Below are 21,903 nucleotides of genomic sequence, written 5' to 3'. Positions count from 1 at the left end.
CTGTCCTAGAACTGTCTCTTGTAGAGCGGGCTGGCCTCGAACTCACAACAGAGATCCGCCTGCCTCTGCCTCCCAAGTGCTGGGATTAAAGGCATGCGCCACCACCGCCCGACTTAAAATAAATTTCTTTTGTTATCAGTAAATATTTGATTTGTATTGTGGTCTTATATACCTACACACAGAGCTGTGTGAAAATTCTCAGAAGGAAAAGGGGCCTTAAGGAGACAGAGCATAAGAAGCCCCACTCTAACTCACTGAAGGAAAATCTGTTTCCCAGGTTGTTACAGTTGACAGGATCTAGCGCAGTTTGACCTGTTAGCTCTGCAGTGTGCTTCTGTAGAAAGTGCTGCTGTTGAATCCTGGACTTGAGTGTCCCACTGTGAAAAGTTACTATCTGGGAGTCATGGACTTGTGTGTTTTGAAAATACTTTCTCTCAAGCAAAATAGAGTGGTTCTCCCCTCGGGGATTTAATCTCTTTCCTTTCCCTTAGTGTGAAGGCGTTTCATTTCTCAGATCTGATTGACAGGATCCTGAGAAATAGACCTTTAAAATGAATGAAGCAGATGTATGCATGTGTGTGTGTTATAGAAATTTATCCTTAAAGGTTTTTCTTCTCCAGAATGGACATAGAGACAAATAGACATAGAGACAAATGTAGATTTGATATTTGAACATCAGGGTATGAGAAGAGATGGAAATTAGGACTAACTGTTAATTGCCACAGGTTTTTCTTTTTCGATTATGAAAACGTTCTGGAATTAATTATATTACCTCAATAAAATAAATATATATAAATTAAAAAAATTGTTCTGAGCCAAGAATGGTAATAGTGGCACTTGGGGACTAGGGCAGAAAATCCAAACAAGAGTCTGTCAGTCTGTAGGCCCTGATTGGCTGAGCCTTATAATTGATGTGTATCTTCAGAGTGTATTTGAGACTATGCATGGTCACACATACATGTCATCCTAGCAGTTGAGGCAGGAGGATTGCCTCAAGTTTAGGCTGGGCTTCATAGTGGGTACCAAGCCAGCCAGAATCTCAGTCATTCCTCCAAGTGCATAGAGAATAATAGTTACCATTCCGTTGAAGATCTGAAACCTGAAGCTAAGTCTAATTTTATATTACATTTATAGATATACATCCTTCTCAAGGTGTGAACAAAATGCTGCTGACACATTCAAATGTTACTTAACTGTCTTCTTTCTATTTTAAGGTGTAATTGGAATCGTATGGTTTATTTTGTGGATGTGGTTAGTTAGTGATACGCCAGAAACTCACAAGACAATCTCCCATTATGAAAAAGAATACATTGTGTCATCATTAAAAAACCAGGTATGCACTTTGGCACATGTTAAAAATTAAGATAATCTTTGAAATAGATCCTTTTGTTGCACATGCCTTAAGCAAATTAGGGTGAGCAAATGAGATAAATATCTAAAATACTGTCTGAAAAAATGTCTAAAACTAATTTCTTCTCGGAACTCAGGGCATGGCTTAGTGGTGGAGCATCTGTGAGTCCCTCTGCGTAGACAGATAGACACTGAGGACAGACAGACCCAGAGGACGCCATTATTAATGCCCTCGAGTTGGGGGATTCTTCCTTATGTGACTATCCAGCATACTCTGGGGCCAGCCCATTTATTAAATCCTAATAATTTAAAGCTGGATAGTGGTGGCACATGCCATTAATCCCAGCCCTTGGGAGGCAGAGGCAGGCAGATCTCTTTGAGTTCGAGGCCAGCCTGGTCTACAGAGTGAGTTCCAGGACAGCCAGACTGTTACACAGAGAAACTTCTGAAAAAAACAAACACACATACAAATATATTATTAATTTAACATCTGTTTCAGAATAAAAATGAGCATAAATAGAAATTCTCATGTCTCTAAATTAAGATTTATTTTTATATTTTTATGTTTATTTGTGTGTCAGTATGTACATGAGAGTGCCATTACCCTCGGAGGCAAGGGGTGTCGGGTCCCCTGGAGTTAAAGAAGAGTGTAAACTACCCAGTGTGGATGCTGGAGACCAGACTCAGGTCCTCTACAAGAGAAGTGTTCCATGTTAAACCTTTTGTCCAACCTTCTCATATGGCTGCCTTTGACCTGGTGCATGACCTCCAGTACCCCTGCTCTGAAGGTCACGTCTCCACGTGGCTGCATCTAAAGCCCTCACCTGGTTTTCACTTTTTGTCCCTGTGTTCCTCCCTGAGAGGGTGATACTGCCCAGGCTAGCCTCGACTCCAGGCTCAAGTCACCCTCCTGCGGAAAGCTCCTGCTGAGCTGAGGCTCCAGGTGTGCAGCGCCACACCCGCTTTGCACCATTCTTGCAGATCTTTTCAGTGTAACAAAGACTGGATGGTGAGATACAGACTCTAACAAGACCTTCCGGTCCCACTACGTTTCCCTGCGTCAGCCTCCTTATGTCACATGTGACAACGGCACTGTTCTCGCTTTCACGGAAGCATTGATTGGTGTTTCTAGCGGCACTGGCACGTGCCGCTTTCATGACAGTTTTAACATGTTTCCCTCCAACCGCAGTCATAGGGTCTCTAGTTGATGTTTTGAATGAAACAACTAAAATTTGTTCATTATTTTGCTATTAGTGTTTCAGAGGAATTGATTTTATGACCTAGACTACTACTAAAGTTGGTGACCCGTGTTCTGGGCTGACTTTTAGCTAAGATGGTGGGTGGTTAAGAGTCCACACAGCTGCAAAGTCTAATTCAGCCTGTCTCCTTCAGCTTTCTTCCCAGAAGGCGGTGCCATGGGCGTCCATCTTGAAGTCACTGCCACTTTGGGCCATTGTCGTAGCGCATTTTTCTTACAACTGGACCTTCTATACTTTACTGACATTGCTGCCTACGTATATGAAAGAAATCCTAAGGTTCAATGTTCAAGAGGTAAGAGGAAATAATCATCTGCTTCCTGTGTAGAGAATGTGTTTTCAGAACCGCATGCACAGTTCCTTTTCACCCAAATCAAATTCAGTCATCTCCTTCTCTGCTGGCTGGTTTGTATGTCCAGTCGATACAAGCTAAAGCATTTGAGAGGTGATAACCTCAGCTGAGAGAATGCCTCCTTGAAGAGCAGGCTATAAGTAGGCTGCCATGCATGTTCTTAGTGATTGATCCGAGAGGACCCAGCTGTTGTGGGTAGTACTACCCCTGGGCTGGTGGTCCTGGGTTGTGTAAGAAATCCAGCTGAGCAAACCATGGGGAGCAAGTCAGTACGCAGCCCTCTTCCGTGGCCTCTGCATCAGCTCCAGCCTGCAGGTTCCCACCCGGTTTGATTTCCTGCCTTGGCCTCTCTCAGTGGACTGTGACAGGTAACCAAGGAAGCCCACTCCTCCCAGGTTGCTTTTGGTCATGGTGTTTCGTCACAGCAGTGGTAACCCTGAGTAAGACACCTATCTTTTGTATTGTGCTGCACTAAACTCCCATACATACATCCATTCATCTTTCTATCTATCCATCCATCTACCTACCTACCTATCTATCCATCCATCTATCCATCTACCTATCCATCCATCTATCCATCTACCTATCCATCCATCTATCCATCTACCTATCCATCCATCTATCCATCTACCTATCTATCCATCTATATATCTATCCATCCATCCGTCTGTCCGTCCGTCTATCATCTATCTAGCTATCCATCATCTATCCATCCATCTGTCTGTCCGTCCGTCCGTCTGTCTATCATCTACCTAGCCATCCATCATCTATCCATCCGTCCGTCTGTCTGTCTGTCTGTCTGTCTGTCTCTGTGTGTCTGTGTGTGTGTGTGAGTACACAGGCATGTCTACCCACTTATTCTCACTCTCTATTCTAGAGGAGCTGTAACTATACAGCTATGTAAAATGGCCCTTTTCTGGAAAGAGAGATACTGTTTTTTTGGATTTTTGAGACAAGGTCTTGCTATATAGCCCAGGCTAGCCTCAAACCATTAAAGTAGCTTTAGACTGCCTGTTCTGGCTCCATCCCGAACATGGAGTTTACAGGCATGTGCCATCACACTGACACTGGTTTTATGTGTTTATTTATTTATTTATTTTGGTTTTTGTGTTTTTTGAGTTTTTTGTTTTGTTTGATTCTGCTGTTTTTCCTCCTTTTTTTCCAGTGTGTTTATATCTTTTATTTATTTTTTTAAAGATTTATTTATTATGTATACAATGTGCTGCCAGCATATATGTCTACATGCCAGAAGAGGGCACCAGATCTCGTTATAGGTGGTTGTGAGCCACCATGTGGAATTGAACTCAGGACCTCTGGAAGAGCAGTCAGTACTCTTAACCTCTGAGCCACCTCTCCAGCCCCCAAATCTTCTAATTTTTATTTTAATGTTTTCATCTAGACATGGCAAGCATGCAGTCTGCCTCTGGGTATCCTCCAGGTCATAGTTCATGGCACCTTTTGCCTTGTATTCCTTTCCCTATAAAAGTCCTTTTAGTGCCTAGTATCATGTCCGGAGAGTAGATGGCAACCCAGATACCTGACAGCTGTCATAGTGGTGGATGGAAGTGGTGAGGTCAGATGGGGAGGAACAAGGGTCTTGGGCAAGGGGTGCTGCACAGTCTGTATAGTCCGAAGTATACTTCATTTGCTTTTTACGATTTATTTTATTTCCAATTATGTGTCTGGGGGTGGGGTCGTATGTCCTTTCATGCAGATATCCTGAAGGCCAAAGATACCTAATCCCCCTGCAGCTGGAGTTAAGGAGGTCGTGATCCACCCTGACATGGGTGCTAGGTACCAAACTACAACATCCTCGTAACTGCTGAGCCATTTCTCCAGCCCCAGGAGTAAGCATGACCCTTCCTGAAGATGCCCATTTCTGTGGGCTCTACAGTTAGGGAGAAACAGAAAACCTTGTCTTTGGAGAGACCGAGAAACGTAAAGAAGCATAACTTATAAGGAAGCTTTGGAGAGACCGAGAAACATAAAGAAGCATAACTTATAAGGAAGCTTTGTGGTGTTTTCCTTCAAAGGGGAAGAAAATCTAAAATCCTTAATGTATAAGCACAAAGGTCCCAACAAACAGAGTTTAAGTGAGGGAACGTGCTCAGCAGACAGAGGCACCTCTGCAGGAGGCCTGAGAACCCGACTTCAGTCCCCAGACCCATGCGGTAGAAAAGAACCGACCACAAAACGTGTCCTCTGCCCTGTGCACTGTGACACATACACATGCATGTGCACACAGAATAAACAAACCGTTAGTTTTGTTTTGTTTTGTGGTGTGTGGTTTTTTAAGTCAGGGTTTCTTTGTGTAATAGCCTTGGCTGTCCTGGAACTTGCTTTTCACAGAGATCCTCCCACCTCTGCCTCCCAAGTGCTGGAATTAAAGGCTTGTACCACCACTGCCCGACTATGAAAATATTACTTTTTTTTTTTTTTTTTTTTTTTTTTTGAGACAGGGTTTCTCCGTAGCTTTTGGTTCCTGTCCTGGAGCTAGCTCTTGTAGACCAGGCTGGCCTCGAACTCACAGAGATCCACCTGCCTCTGCCTCCCGAGTGCTGGGATTAAAGGCGTGCGCCACCACCGCCCGGCAATATTACTTTTTAAAAGGCCGGAAAGATAACTTTATTGACAACCTGAGTCTACTCCCTAGAAGGAGAGAACCAATCCCTGCAAATCATCCACTAATTGCTCCCTCACCGTGACACATGTGCATTTCACGTGTGAGCACACACACACACACACACACACAGCTTAAAATTTTTAATTTGAGAAAAAAGAGGCCAGATATCAAACGAGCACAGAAAGTCTCAGCAGAAGAATTTCCAAAGGAGACGTAATTAGCCTCATAAAGAATAGTATAAGAAACCCCAGCAGTGGTGGCGCACGCCTTTCATCCCAGCACTCAGGAGGCAGAGGCAGGTGGATCTCTGTGAGTTTGAGGCCAGCCTGGTCCATAAGAGCTAGTTCCAGGACAGGCCCAAAGCTACAGAGAAACCCTGCCTTGAAAAACAAAAAACAAAAAAAAGAATAGTATAAGGAGCAGAAGGTCCCATCATTCTTCAAAGTTTCTTTCTAAGACTCAAGTAGCATTACTAGCCCGCGTGGTAGCACATTCCTGTAGCTGGAGCAGTGGGGAAGCTAAAGCACAAGGGGACCTAGGGATCCAGGCCAGCTTGAGCTACATGGAGCTAAATGGAAGAAACCACAAAAGTCTTGGTGAGAATCTGGAGAAATTGGAATCTTTATGCACTGCCATGGGGAATATAAGGCAGTCACCATGGAAAAGTGAACCGGTGTTATCACTGCCCAACAGTTTTGTCCCTGCAGGCGTTAGAGATGTATACTCAGCCTGGACGTATAATTCAGTGGTAGCATGCTTGCCTGTGCAGTGCGAATGAGGCCTTGGGTTCAGTCCCCAGTATTGCCCTCCGAAAAATTCAATCTTTAAAACATGTTTTATGAGAAATGAGACTAGCAGCACTCGGGAGGCTGAGGCAGGAGGATTGCCATAAATCAGTCCCAGCCTGGAGGACAGAGTGAGTTCTAGGCTAGCTGTAGGAAGTGAGACCCTATCTCATTGGACAGGAATAGGGTTCCTAGTAACTCTGTAGTTACATAGAAACCCAGTTCAAACATTCGTGAGACTCGTGAGATGCCTTTTGCTTACAGTGGAGCTTGTTTTGGGACACTTGGATGTCAAATTGTATTTTAAAGCACCTAGTGGTGACAACCGTAACACCAGAGAGGCAGAGGCAGGAGGATCTCTATGAGTTGGGGGCCAGCCTGGTCTACAGAGCTAGTTCTAGGACAGCCAAGGCTACACAGTCTTTCAAAACAGAATAAAGGAAAAAAAAAGAATTTTAAAGCCTCTCTCCTTTGTTTCAAGCTTTTCTTACATGTGTTTAGTTTCATTGATTATCCTGAGTTTTCATTTTTCCTTTTTTTATTGTTTTTTCCTGTATTATTGCTTTCTAACTTTTTCCTTCGAGCCCAGGATTGCTTTGAACTCCATTTGCAGCCTAGGATGATGCAAAATCATTGAAAAGAAACATAGATTTTTAAAGGAAAAAAAAAGACATGAGCATTTCTTAAATAACTGAAGGCTGCATTCTAGTTTAGCCAGTACCAAATGAAAGTGTCTAGGGACGCACACATATTTGGGATGGTAACTGGAGATGAGTGTTTGTAACTGTGGCTGGGTGGTGCTGGCTTATATGAAGAGGTAGAGTTGAGACAGGGCTTCTGGGTAGCTGGTGATGCTCTACCTGGCATAAATGACTCTCAGATCTCCATTTTATTAAACTATGCATTTGATTTGGTAATTAAAAAAAAGATTTTAAATAATTTTTTGGAGATTGAAATCGTGCTCGGATTGGGGGTAGGCGCACACTCAGGAGGTGGAGGCAAGAAATAAAAACAACTTGTTCTGTGGGAAGTAATGCAGGCTGATCGGAAGACTTTCTGAATTCCAAGTAGCATCCTCGATGACCCGGAGCTGACAGTACTGTTTCCCCGTGAGACCGGCTGGCGCAGGGATGGGTAAATTGAGTTCCAAGATCCCTGCAAATGCCAAACGTACTTTCTGTGATATCTGAACATTATCAGCACGTTGCTCCACCACTGAATGTCTGCCGTTTTCAGATAGCCAGGGTTATCTGTGACTCGTGTGTCCCACTGTGTTTAATCCCATATCTCTTTCCCCCTTCCAGAATGGAATCTTATCCGCGTTGCCTTATTTTGGCTGTTGGCTCTGCATGATTCCCTGTGGCCAAGCCGCTGATTATTTAAGGGTCAAATGGAATTTTTCAACTATAAGTGTTCGGAGAATTTTTACCCTTGTGGGTAAGTAAGACGAATCAAGTTTTATTTTGCCTCCTAGTTATACCCATTACACCCCAAAACCCTTTGCCTCTGATCACTAAGATGTGAGGTTTCCCCCCACACACATCCTGTTTTTCGGCACACAAGCTGGGTGGAAGGGCTGAGTCTCACAACACTGCCCTCCTCCACTTTAGAGGTTAGTCACAAGAACTGGACTGTGACCTACACTTTTAACTGACTAAATCGGGGTTTGATTACTTTGCTAGAGCTGGGCGTTGTTGGCACACGCCTTTAATCCCAGCACTTGGGAGACAGAGGCAGGCGGATCTCTGTGAGTTCGAGACAAGCCTGGTCTACAAGAGCTAGTTCCAGGACAGGCTCCAAAACCACAGAGAAACCCTGTCTCGAAAAACCAAAAATAAATAAATAAATAAATAATCAACATAACTTGATTACTTTGCTAGACTGACTCAAAGAACTCGGGAGACAGACAGATGTTTGCTTACTCATTCATTATCAAAGCTACTATAAGGGACAATATGGATGAACAGCCAGATAGGAAAATCCTCGAGGCAAGGTGTATGGGAAGGGCGGCCTAGGTGCACCACCACCACCCGGTGTCTCCACTGGCGTTCTGCTGCCTAGAAGCTCGTCCGAAGCGCATCCTTGTCCTTTGGTTTTGTTATTAGTTGGTGATTGGTCTGTTTGTTGTTGACACCGAATCTGACTGTGTGATCAGGCTCATTCCAGGCCACCTGGAACTCAAAGCGGTCCCCCTGCTTCGCCATCTTGAGTGCTGGGATTACAGGTGTGCTTACTTGGTCAGTACTCTAAGGCAAATTCTCGATGCTGTAGTACCTGGGTCTGGCTTCAAAATTCACAGCTTCCAATTCCAACTGTCAAGAGCTGGGATTACAGACCTGGACCACCATGCCCAGCCCAAACTTTTTTGAGTTTCTGTGGAGGCTTCATTATGCCATCATGATCGAGTAGTAAATCAGTGGCCATCATGATCCTTCAGATCCACCCTCATCTCTGCCAAAGACATTGGTACCTTGGTCTTTTTGATAGCCAGTCAACATAAAGTCCCAGCTACTGGGAAGGCTGAGGCCAGAGGAGCATTTGAGGCCAAGAGTTTGAAGTCAGACTGGGTAACATAATAAGATTCCATCTCAAAAAGGAAATGACCTTGAAAACCAGGCCTGGTGGTACATCTCTACGATCCCAGAACTTGGGAAGTAGAGCCAGCAGAGTCAGAGGTTCGAGGTCATCCTCTAATATGTGACTGGTCTGAGGCCAGGCTGGGCTACCTAAGGCCCTGTCTCAAATACTGGGAAAAACATACTGTCGAGGGCCACTGGTCCCAATGTCACCAGTCATATTACTAGCAACAAAAGACAATCTTAATCACTCCGGAAGTTCCAGACGCGTGAGGGCTTGTGCCCAGAGCAGCAAAATAGAGCAGGAATATGTGCGTGTCTCTTCGTGTCACAGTTAGCCAAGGCAGCAGAAAAGAATAATCCTCTGTCTTGTTCACCTGTGAACCCTGGTTCCCACAGCCACGACTGCCTGTAAGTCCACCTGCAAGGCATCTGCCACCCTCTCCTGGCCTCTCCAGGGACCAGAGAATATGCATAACATACATAAAAGTAACACGCTTTAAGTAGATTTAGTCTGGGAATGGCGGTACAGACCTTTAATCCCAACACTCGGGAGGCAGAGGCAGGCAGATAGATCTCTGTGAGTTTAAGGCCAGCCTGGTCTACATAGTAAATTGCAGGCCAGAACTACATAGCAATATCCTTTCTAAATAAATAAATGTAAATTTGGGGGCTGGAGAGCTGCTCCTCCAGAGGACACTGATTTGGTTCTTAGCACCCACATGTGGCTCACAACTCTCTGTAATTTCAGTTCTAGGGGGTCTGGTGTCTTCTTCTAGCCCCACCCATATTAGACATGCATGTGGTGCACAGACATACATGCAAGCTGTACTAGACCCACACATGAACATGGAAGCCGTTACTAGACACACACATGGTTCACAGACATACATGCAAGCCGTACTAGACACACACATGGTGCACAGACATACATGCAAGTAAAACACACCTACACATAAAATAAATCTTTTTTAAAAATTATACATACTGTGAAGCCAGGCAGTGATGGCACATGCCTTTAATCCCAGCACTCAGGAGGCAGGGGCAGGTGGATCTTTGTGAGTTCAAGCCCAGCCTGGTCTACAGATTGAGTTCCAGGACAGCCAAAGCTACAGAGAAACCCTGTCTCAAACAAACAAAAAACAAACAAAAAATTATACTGTGAAAGGACCTATTCTAGGTAAATTCTGCAAACACCTGCTGGTCACCCATTCTAGGAGATGCTCTCCCATTCCATACTGCTCTGACTTAGACCGCACATCTGTAAATGAAATAATTGCCTTTGTACTCAGTCTGTCTCCCCCAACCAAGACCGCCCTGTGGAGTGCATATGCGTCTTGTTATCAGTTCTTAGAACCAAGACATCACATTTTAACTTCATCCAACAGCGTTTATTTTTCTAAGACTTGTTTTGTGTCTGTGTGTGTGTGTGTGTGTGTGTGTGTGTGTACATGCTTAAAGATGGATGTAAGCAGCCCCACATGAGTGCTAGGAACCAAACTCGGATCCTCTGTAAGAGCAGAAAGCACTCTTAGTGACTGACCCATCTCTCTAGAGTTCACTGTGTATTTATCTACTGTGATAATGTGAATTTTATCACATTTTGTATCAGCTCTTGCTTCTCCTTTCAGCCCTATTTATTGTTCAATTTTTGGTTGGTTGGTTGGTTGGGTTTTTTGTTTTTGTTGTTGTTTTTTGAGACAGGCTTTCTCTGTAGCTTTGGAGCCTGTCCTGGAACTAGCTCTTGTAGACCAGGCTGGCCTCGAACTCACAGAGATCCTGAGTGCTAGGATTGTTCAGTCTTTTTCTCCTTGGACTCTCAGCTCTGTAGAGGTTGACTGAGCCTTTATCAGGTGCAGATTGAATAGCTCTGCGGGCTGGGTGGGTGGGGAGATTTCCTTTTCTTGTTATGTGAGTTAAGAGTCCACATTTCCTGGAAGGCTTTCCAGTGAGGAAAGGAATGAAGCCCTTTGGTCTTCCAGGCAGTTCCGTGTTTCTACAGTAGATGGCAGCACGATCCAGTTCAGGCTTCTGCAGTTTTAAACAGACCGAATGCAATAATGGCGCTTCCTTTTCTCCTTTGACTTTGGAACTCCAGGAATGGTTGGCCCTGCAGTTTTCCTGGTCGCCGCTGGATTTATAGGCTGTGACTATTCTTTGGCTGTTGCGTTCCTCACCATATCCACGACACTAGGAGGCTTTGCCTCTTCGGGATTTAGTATCAACCATCTGGATATAGCTCCTTCGTGAGTACAAATAGAAAGGTTGGCTGGGTTGTCTTTGCTTTCCTTCCTTACAATCACAGTGAAACACAGACAACATAAAATTTGCCATTTTAGCCACTGTAGTGCAGCCGTCACCACTACAGTCTCTCAGCTTTTACATCTTCTCCGTTTGGAATTCTGTGTCTAGTAAATGAACACTGGTGCCACGTTTCCCCTCTTCCCACATCCTAGAAGCCACCGTTCTTATTTCTACTTTCCGTGAATTTGACTACTAGAGGAATGACTTTAAGGTTTTTTTGCTAGACTTCAGTTTACACAACCGGTAAGTGTTGGCTTGAGCTACCTCCACCTCCTGCGTGGTGTCCTCCTGCTCACTGCAGGGCCGGTGTAACTCGGGTCCATGCCGGCTAGAACGAGAGCTCTGTGAGAGTCCACCCTCAGGAGCTACCATGGGGCTTTGATCGGACAGATGAATGACAAAGCCGAGAATGTAGCCCAGTTGGTAGAATGCTTGCCTAACATCATGGAGCCATGGATTCGATCCCCATAACGCATAAACTGTGGCACAGACTTGTAGGCCCAGAGCTTGGAAGATGAGCAAGGAAATCAGAAGTTCAGGGCCAGTCTAGGACACAAGAGGCCATGTCTCAATAAATAAATGGGGCCAGCAGGATGGCTTAGAGGCTTAAAGGGTAAAACATTTACCAACAAGATTGATAACCTTGAGTCTAAATTCTGGAAGCCAGGTACAGGTAGAAGGAGACAACCAACTCCACAGAATTGCCATCTGACTTCTACATGTACTGTGTGTGTGTGTGTGTGTGTGTGAGAGAGAGAGAGAGAGAGAGAGAGAGAGAGAGAGAGAGAGAGAGGAATGAGGAAGTGGAGGGAAAGGGAGCAGGACTTCAGGTTTAGCCTTGCAGTTCAAGGCCAACCTGACCCATACAAGACCCTGTCTCAGAAAACAAAACAAAAAAATTACAAGGAGTGGAGCCATTGACTTGCCCGTAGACGTTTAGAGCGTTATGTTCATGTAAACACAAGTGTCTAACACTTGGGTGCTTACTAATCACTTACACAAACATCATCTTGTTTGTCCTAAAGACTGCAGTGGGGTTGGTGGATGCTCTTGGCTTATGCTATAGAAACTCAGATTCAGAGAAATTAAGTGGCTTATGTTAACAAGCTAACAAATGCTAAACCCCTAATCTAAACCTAAAATTCTTATATTAAGCCCAAAATTGTTTCTACATCTACGTTTCTGGAAGCATTCTTAGGGCCACAGAGTTCTAAGTCCCAGCTGAAAAGATAAAGGGAGTGACTAGATTGAGTACTCTACCCCCAGGAGATTTGGGGTACTTCGTTTATTAAAAGTAATGCATATGGCCAGTTGGTGGTGGCACACACCTTTAATTCCAGCATTCAGGAAGCAGAGACAGGTGGATCTCTGTGAGTTCAAGGCTAGCCTGGTCTACAAAGCTGGTTCTAGAACAGCCAGAACTATTACACAGAGAAACCCTATCTCGAAAAACCAAACAGAAAAACTAATTGCAAGGAAACTTGGTTGAATTTAGTGACAGTTTGAAAGATATAAATATAACTGTAAAAATAAAGAAAACTTCACGTTCAAAGAGTCAAGCCACTAGAAGCTCTCCCTTTGGGAAGGAGACAGAGAGATGCCCATTTTACTAACAAAGAGCTTCATAGTGACTGGGACATCTCTGGCTACATATGTAATGAGTTCAAGGATAGAATGGGTCGTATAAGACCCTGTCTCAATATAACAACAATAATAAAACGGCAAAGAGTAGCACTGTTGATTTTTCCAGTTGTCGATTATCGCACGAGTTGTGTGTAAACACAGTTGTCTAGTGCTTGATAGCGTACTAGTCACTTGTACAAACATCATCCTGTTTGTCTTGAAATCAGTCTAAGGCGGTAGGTACCAGGTGTTCTTGGCCCATTTCAAGGCTGAGGAAACTTCAGCGTTTACAGAGTAAGAACCAAGTCTCGTTAACAAGAGTCCGGGCTCATAGCTCAGTGGTAGAGAGCTTCCCTAGTCTGTGCAAAGCCGGGGATCCAGCCTCTAGCGCGGCAAACAGGAAAGACAGGAAAAACAGTGATTAACGCTGCTCGTTAAACAAAAAGGGAATCTGGAAGACATTGCAGTTGAAGCACGTGTTCAGTTATGTAACTTCCAGGAGCAGAGAGTTAGGAAGAAGTTAGAAGTTTGAGTAATCCTGTCAGCGTGCTCTGCAGACCTAGCCGTCAGCTGAGAGCTAATGAACTGTAGAATCCCGGGCTCCACCAGAGACCTAACAAGGATCTACACGCTGAGATCCTTGGGGGAGCCTCTCACACATTGGAAACTGAGGCACTGGTCGACTTCTGTCTTCCCATCCCCTCAGCAAATAGTCGTGGAGTTTATGTGCTCGCATTTACCCCACGTGACACTAGGAAAAGATTCAGCATCTGCGTATGAGCTTAGGCAGAGTCGGGTATGAAACAATTTAAATTAAGTCGTAGTATAGTATAATTTATCTTTTGAACAAATACAAAGTACCTATTTGTGCAAGTCCTAACAGACACGCCCTCATCAGTGGTGGGCGACAAGAAAGAGCCACAAATAAAGCAACCTTTTTTTCTGTTCCGGTCGTTAGTGGAGCATGTCCATAATCCTAACATTCAAAAGCCTGGGAAATTGAAGCCAGCATGGCCTCTACATGGTGAGATCCTGCTTCATAAAAGCAAAAGGTTATGGCTGGGACTTTAAATAACACAGAAGCCTGGAGAAAAAGTGCAAAGAGGTTAAACAAGAAAAAAAAATGAAACAGTGTATCAGCCAGGCTTGGTGGTGCACACCTTTAATCCCTGCATTCCCAGCAGAGGCAGCCGGATCTCCAGTGTGAGGCTGGCCTGATCTACAGAGCTCCAGAGCAGCCAGCCAGGGCGACACAGAAAGACCCTGTCTCAAAAGAGAGAAAAAAAAAAAAAAAAACAGAGGAAGGAAGGAAGGGTGTATCTGTGCTGTTTATATACTAGATACAGCCCAGTGGTGGAACACTTTCCTCACTGTGATTGAGTCCCAGGGTTGGCTCCCAGCATCACAGCAGGGAAAGGAGCAAGGAGCTAGAGACGGAGGAACTTATAGGAGAGGCAAAGAAATGGGTGTGTCTTGGTCTGTCATAACAGAAGAGGCTTAAACAGTTCAAATTCATATTCCATCTAGTTCTGGGACACATTGGTAAAGAAAAAAAAATTTTGTTTGTTTTTAAGATAAAAGAAATCTACCCCAAGCATGATAATAAGTTCACAAAAGCAAGGCAGAAAAACTTCACACACACACACACACACACACACACACACACACACGGGATTGAACCTAGAACTTTGCACATACTGTATTTCTTGTCTCAAGTTCTTCAGTATTCCTCTCAGATAGAGGTGATAAGGACTTCTGTAAACAAGAGGTCCTCTGCCCCTCTTCCCCTGGACCTGCTGAGTCTTGAGCTCACACCTTGACTAGGCTAGCAAGCCCCAGCAATCTTGCCTTCTCTACTTGCCCTATAGGCATTTTCGGGAATGCCTTCCTTGTCTTATGGGTGCTGACGTTCACATTCTCGTCCTCACGATTACACAGCAAATGCTCTTCAACCCTGAGCCATCTCTCCGTCGTCTTCACAGGGTTGATCTTACTATGAGATACAGTATGTGACATGCTTATAAATCATTTCTCATAGCTTTCCCAATGGACAGCCAATATTCCAATTAACATGGAGTGTATTTGTGGTGTTTTCCCAAGCCCTTCCATAAATTGAAATTAAGATTTTTTTTTTTGTTTAATTTTGAAATAGACTAGCCTCAAACTTGTAGCAATTCCCTACCTCAACGTCCTGCTTGCTGAAACCGCAGGGATGCTCTGGGTGAAACCATGATTTGTCTATAGTTAGTTTTGTTGTTCCAGGCAACAAAACTAACCATAGATTTTCGGATAGATTTTCAGTTGTTTTGTCAACAGGCATCTCGCATTTCAGGACCAGAGAAAACTGACTGAGTCTGTGCAGCGTGTGTTCCCGTCTGCACGCATCAGTCTTCTCTGACACCTCCTGGCCAAGGATAATATAAATACTTGAATGGGCTTCTTGGTGCTGACATTTAATATTTCACAGCATCCATCTGCACTTACGGTCTGTCAGGGAAGAGGCCTGGCAACATTGCAGCTGGTTCCTCCTCCTGCCAAGGTGCTAATGGTCTAGAGAGGGGGGAGGAGGGAGAGGTGCTGCCAAGCTGGGTTAATTTAAGATGTACTCTCTGAGGGGAATGAGCCAAAAAAGATCTTGGCCAAATTATTATATGCTTTGTATATGGGCTTAAAGCATAAATATATGGATGTTTGTACATAGCTGAATTAGGCACTGCAGAATTATTATTATTTTTTATTATCATTATTTTATTTTTATTTTGGACTCCATCTAAAATGAGAAAGCAGCCAGCCTGGTCCACAGAGCGAGTCCCAGGACAGGCTCCAAAGCTACACAGAGATCCCGTCTCAAAAAAGAATTAAAAAAAAAGATGAGAAATCAGTGGTAGGTAGCCCAGATCTTTTTGGTTTTTCGAGACAGGGTTTCTCTGTGGTTTTGGAGCCTGTCCTGGAACTATCTCTTGTAGACCAGGCTGGTCTCGAACTCACAGAGATCCGCCTGCCTCTGCCTCCCAAGTGCTGGGATTAAAGGCGTGCGCCACCACCGCCCGGCTGGTAGCCCAGATCTTTAATCCCAGCGCTCGGAGGCAGAGGCAGGCGGATCTCTGTGAGTTCGAGGCCAGCCTGGTCTACAAGAGCTAGTTCCAGGACATCCAAAGGCTAAAAAGAAACCCTGTCTTGGAAGAGAGAGAGAAAGTTTTCAAGGTGAGGGCTAGAGAAAGGGCTCCACAGCTCAGAACATGTGTTACTCTTGTAGGTGACCCAAATTCAATTCACAGTATCCATATCAGGTGATCTAAACATTGATGAGAATATCTGATTCCCTAAGATTTACCCTTAAAATAAATCACTGCGTTTGGGAAACTTTTCCCAACCTTATTTTAAAAAATCTTTCCATCACACGCACAGAGCAGACCTAACTTAAGTGTCAGCAAATTAGCGAAACAAGTGAATTATGAAACTATGTTTAATATGATCTCATGTGTAATTACATACTTGAAAATATAAGCATACACAAGTAGTAATGAGCATATTTGCCAAGGTGCTAATTAGATGATTATGTCTATATGAAAGAATTATATACTTTTATGTTCTTAATTTTTTTTGTCATCTATATAATTTTCAAAGTTTTTAGTTCAGGGAGCTAATGAAATGGTTTCGTGGTAAATAAACTTGCCACAAAGCACGATGGCCTGCATTTGGTCCCTGAAACACACGTGGTGGAAAGAGAGAACCAAGTCCCAAAAGGTGCCCTCTGACCCCGGCTAGCATACTGGGACACACACAAAAATAAAAATATGTAAATTAAAAAAAAATGAATTCAGCTTCATAACCAGGAAATAGCTACTTTTAGATGCTAGACATTGAAATCTAGGACCACAAGCATACTGGACCAGGGCTCTACTACTGAGCTACGTTCTCAACCTATAATTTGTTTCTTTCTTTGTTTTAAAACAGGATCTTAAGTAGCCCAAGCTAACCTCAAACTTGGTATGTTGTCAAGCCTTGCGTTAAACTCTTTTCTGTTTTGTTTTTCGAGACAAGGTTTCTCTGTGTAGTCCTGGTCGTCCTGGAACTCACTCTGTAGACCAGGCTGGTCTTGAACTCACAGAGATCCGCCTGCCTCTGCCTCCCAAGTGCTGGGATTAAAGGCGTGTGCCACCACCACCCAGCCCTGCCTTAAACTCTTGATCCCCCAATCTTCCTTTCTTCACCCGCCTAATGCTGTGGTTAAATGGTGTGCCCCTCTCTGTACCCCAATACAAATGTTTCCACTTGTAAGCTCCCAGTAGATCCAGAGACAAGACGTAGAAAAGTTCCCTGGAAAAGGGAATCATATCTTCAGCCTTGTTACTCTCTGTGGTGTTTTATGGGCCTTTGTGGTCATTTATTTTCATTGCTAACTCAATATAGGCAATGTCAAAAGGCTCTGCCTATCTGCTCTATGCCGAACTGACCCACCTGTCTCTATGGTAGATTTCTTTGCTCAGGAATAGATACTCCCTGGACCTTTGCATAACTACGTGCAAGGCTTTGGCTAAATATAAAATCCTGGTTCAGTAAGTCATTCATGGAGACAGAGTGTCTCAGCCTGGGTCAGGAGAGGAGCTGTCTGTGAAAGGAGCTGACCTATAACCCAGGCCTCTGTGAAACTGTCTCCCCAGGTATGCCGGCATCCTCCTGGGCATCACAAACACATTTGCCACTATCCCCGGAATGATTGGGCCCATCATTGCTAAAAGCCTGACCCCTGATGTAAGTAGAAATTTTGCTTGTAAACTAAAAAGATTTGGGAGTTTCACACCTCTGTCAAGGTTAGTGTATTGAAATGGTAAAATTCTGAGTTTATTCCTTATGAAATTTTTTATATATATATATATATATATGGGAGTTTTGCCTGAATGTTGTATCTGTGTACCATGTGCATGCAGTGCCCAGGGAAGCCAGAAGAGGGAGGGCATCGGCTTCTCTGGCCCTGGCCCTGTAGTGAGAAGAGATCATAAGGTCCACGTGAGTGCTGTCCTTAGCCATTGTCTGGGTGCTGGAAACCACTTAGGTCCTCTTCGAGAACAGCAAGCGTTCTTAACCACTGAGCCAAATCTCTAATCTCTCATGAAATTTTTTGTGACCACAATACAATATAAAGTAAAGTTTATGTTGAAAGCCGCTACTTTACTGTGTAGGGATATGGGTCCGTGACTGGAAAGATCACGTGCCTTAGCGTTCCTCCTGTCCACTGAGCATCGTGAGGGAGGAGGGAGACAACGTTTACGGGTCTGTAATAAGCTACCACCTAAGCAGGTCGCTGACGGATCGGGGCTGCCGGACGGGGACTCGGGAGCCTTGCTTCTCCTGGCGGTGTCCCGAGCCGGGGCAGAACGGGGTTGATGAGCACATAAACCACAAGCGTGTGTGCCAAGTTACAGTTTTCACCAATCAGGAGTCAAAGATTAGGGACTTTCCTTGTGTGTTCCGTCATTGTCAACCAACGCAAATGTAAGCCTTTTAGTCCAGCCAATCAGATCCATTTGTCCTTTCTGTTGTTAGGAACAGCCATAATATCTTAGAGAACTAAGGAGCATAACAGACTATTTCTATTGTCTAAAGAGGAGGCTGACCAGCCATGGGAAGGTTCCCAGCTCCTCTAGGGCCTGGGAACTTGAACTGTGTTTCACCCTGCAGGTAAAATGGAGTCTGAAGTCAAAATGGCTGTGTTTAGGCCAGGTGCTTTTGCCTGCTCCCTTCATACTGTGTTCAGGCTGGAGTGTGCCTCAGCTAGTTGAATGCTCTCCTGGAAGGCATGAAGCCCTGGGTTTCTCCAACATAAAACTGGGTATAATGGAACACAGCACGAGAAAATATACGTACATACATACATACATACGTACACACACTGTTTCCATAGAGTACTCTTTGGGGGCTAAGCAGAATAAGAGAACTGAACGAAGATCTTTAGCCTGGAACTCAGTATGTTGGCCTGGCTGGCTAAGGAAACAGTGCTGATAAGAGGATCAGGAATTGAGCTCCACAGCAAGATCAGGGCCAGCCTAGACCACACGTGATCATTCCAGTAGCAAATAAATAAATGGATACCAGGCACAATTTCACTTGCCTGTAACCAGCACTCAGGAAGCAAGGGCAGGAGGATTGCCGCTAGTTTGAGAGCAGCCAGGACTACGTAACAAAAGCTTGGAGAGAGGGAGGAAAGGAAGGGGTGAGGGGAGGAGATGGGAGAGAACTTAGTTCTGTAAACACAAGTTACGCAAGGCATTAGGAAAATTCACAAACCCTAATGATAGAGCCGAACACATATTCAGACATTGATGTATCCAGGCAGCTGTGGCCCACATAGCGGAACTGCCCCTCAGCAAGGCACGACTCCTAGCTGTCATTCCTCCCTCACCACCAAGAGCGACAGCCGTGAGCTTTTCTGAGCTTTTTGTAGAAGCCGTCATCCGTCTGCACTCTGTCTGTCTTGTTGCTTGTGTCTATAGTGGTACGGCTGGTTCATTGTCATTTGATACAGTACTAAAGAAGTGTTCCACCGTCCTGCTGCTACTGGGTATTCGGTTTATTCCAAGCTCAGACTTTTATGAATGATATTTCTGTTCTCACAGCCTTTTTTGTATAACCAACTCTTCCATTGCATTTTCCTTCCTTGTCCAGAACACCATTAGGGAATGGCAGACTGTTTTCTGTATCGCTGCTGCTATTAATGTGTTTGGTGCCATTTTCTTCATACTGTTTGCCAAAGGAGAGGTGCAGAACTGGGCTCTCAGTGACCACCACGGACACAAAAGCTGAAGACAATGACAAATAATAATTAATGTATTTTAATTTATCATGTAAACTGAAAGTGCCTTTGGTATTTTAATATGTAAGCATTCTATGTGAGGAAAATAGTACTGGTATTTTTAAGGTAATCATGAAATGTTACTAGTTGTGAGATTATTTAATTATTTAATGAACTGTTTTTAATTATTAATAATATATCTGCCAGACCTTATACTGGGTTTGCATACCAAGCTGCGAGTTAGGCAGCATGATATAAGGGAGGGCTTAACACAGTGGTTCTCGGCTGGGCAGTGGTGGCACACGCCTCTAGTCCCAGCACTCAGGAGGCAAAGGCAGGCAGATCTCAGTGAGTTCGAGACCAGCCTGGTCTATAAAGTGAGTTCCAGGACAGCCAGGACTGTCCCACAGAGAAACCCTGTCTCAAAAAAAAAAAGAAGAAGAAGAAGAAGAAGAAGAAGAAAACAAACAAAAGAAAGACAGTGGGGCCGGGCGGTGGTGGCGCACGCCTTTAATCCCAGCACTCGGGAGGCAGAGGCAGGCGGATCTCTGTGAGTTCGAGGCCAGCCTGGTCTACAAAGGGAGTTCCAGGCAGGAACTGCAGAGAAACCCTGTCTCGAAAAACCAAAAAAAAAAAAAAAAAAAAGAAAGACAGTGGTTCTTAACCTGTGGCTTCTGACCTTTTTTTGGGTCAAATGACCCTTTCACAGGGGTCACTTAAGGCTATCAGAAAACACTAATATTTACATTATGATTCATAACAGTAGGAAAATTAGTTACGAACTCACAGCATATCAGTTTTATGGTTGGGGTCACCACATCATGAGGAACTGTTATTTTTTGTCTGTTTTTGTTTTTTTCAAGACAGGGTTCTCTGAGTACCTTTGGAGGCTGTCCTGGAACTCGTTCTATAGCCCAGGTTGGCCTCAGACTCACAAAGCTCCGACTGCCTCGGCCTCTCTAGTGCTGGGATCAAAGGCATGTACCACCATCGCCTGGCAATGAACTGTATTAAAGAGCCACGGCCACATTAGGAAGGTTGAGAACCACTGGTTTAAGAAGCGAAGCTGAAATGGACCCTCCCCCATTAGTACACTTGTTTACTTAAATTAGATAAATCATCTCAGATTGTGTTAAATACCTGTTTTTTGTCTACTTCCCTCATAAAAATTGTTGCCAACTCTCCCAAATACATAGGTCTCAGTAACCTCTCCATAAAGCCACCAGCCACTGTCAGACTTGCCTGGCAGCTGGACTGAGGGATCCATGCCCAGGCAGCTGCCAAGCATTCCCTCCCTGGCTTCAGGGCTGGAGTGCCCAGCAGTTATCAGAGGTGGCTTCCAAGTGCAGGGCCAATGCCAAGTGTTTAGCTGACACTCTTTCCCTGTGGCTGTTAACGTGTAGATAAAGCCCTGAGTGGACCAGAGGAGTGGATTCACAGCTACTGTCTTGATAGTGCCAGCCTGCCCTTGGCAGCACCCAGGCCTCATGACTGGCAGTTGACCCACAGAGCAAACGTGCAGCTCTCAGACAGCCGCAGATAACAGCATCCTTGATTAAAATGACTTGCACACAAATTAGAGTATGGATTTTTACATTCAGTTTTTCTGGCTACATCAGATTTTTAATGTCCTAAATCTTTCTTCAGTCTGTCTTGATTTATGCTCCTGGTTACAGCTTAAAGTGACTTTCAGGACCAAGGGTTTGATTCAGTGGTAGAGCGTCTACCTAGGACTATGTTCCATCCAGCCGCCAAATAGAGCTAAAGGGACAACACAAGCTGGTGAATCCCCTTTCCCGTGCTTGCTGAAGCCAGCTTCCGGCACTTCTGCTGCCCGGGGTCTGCTGGTTGTTGGACATACTGTAAGAAGTACCTAAGCATCCAAAGCCTGCCTTATGTTCTCTTGTGTCTTGGTTAATGTAACACCGTGTAAATACATTTATATAAATTTATTTTTAAATTTGTAAATATAGGTTGAGTTGCCATGTGATGTTTCTTTTATAAATCATCAAAATAAATCATTTTGCATTACCTTTCTGTGTTTCTAAGTTTATCTTGTGTGTATGGTACAGGTGTTCTGTGTTTATGTATGAGTGCCCTGTCTGCATGTATGCCTTTATGCCAGAAGAGGGCATAAAAGTTGTGAGCCATCATGTGGTTGAGGGGAATTGAACTCAGGACCTCTGCAGAGCAGCCAGTGCTCTTAACCGCTGAGCCATCTCTCCGGTACCTTGTTTTATG

At 44.3% G+C, this 21,903-nt stretch overlaps 1 protein-coding gene across 1 annotated transcript in view; it reads left to right on the top strand.

Moving 5' to 3' along the window:
- Positions 1-21,687, top strand: part of Slc17a5 (solute carrier family 17 member 5) — a 41,100-nt gene extending 19,413 nt beyond the window's left edge. Inside the window, exons 6-11 of the mRNA XM_057767819.1 lie at positions 1,215-1,333; positions 2,743-2,901; positions 7,671-7,803; positions 11,041-11,188; positions 17,534-17,624; positions 19,536-21,687. Of these exons, the coding sequence (XP_057623802.1) occupies positions 1,215-1,333; positions 2,743-2,901; positions 7,671-7,803; positions 11,041-11,188; positions 17,534-17,624; positions 19,536-19,673 (788 nt within the window). The 3' untranslated portion in view covers positions 19,674-21,687. The remainder of the gene's footprint in view (positions 1-1,214; positions 1,334-2,742; positions 2,902-7,670; positions 7,804-11,040; positions 11,189-17,533; positions 17,625-19,535) is intronic.
- Positions 21,688-21,903: the final 216 nt, after the last annotated feature.

The sequence above is a fragment of the Chionomys nivalis genome, chromosome 4, assembly GCF_950005125.1.
Source record: "Chionomys nivalis chromosome 4, mChiNiv1.1, whole genome shotgun sequence".
NCBI lineage: Eukaryota > Metazoa > Chordata > Mammalia > Rodentia > Cricetidae > Chionomys > Chionomys nivalis.
Note: the sequence above shows the minus strand (reverse complement) of the source record. Positions and strands in the feature narration are given on the sequence as shown.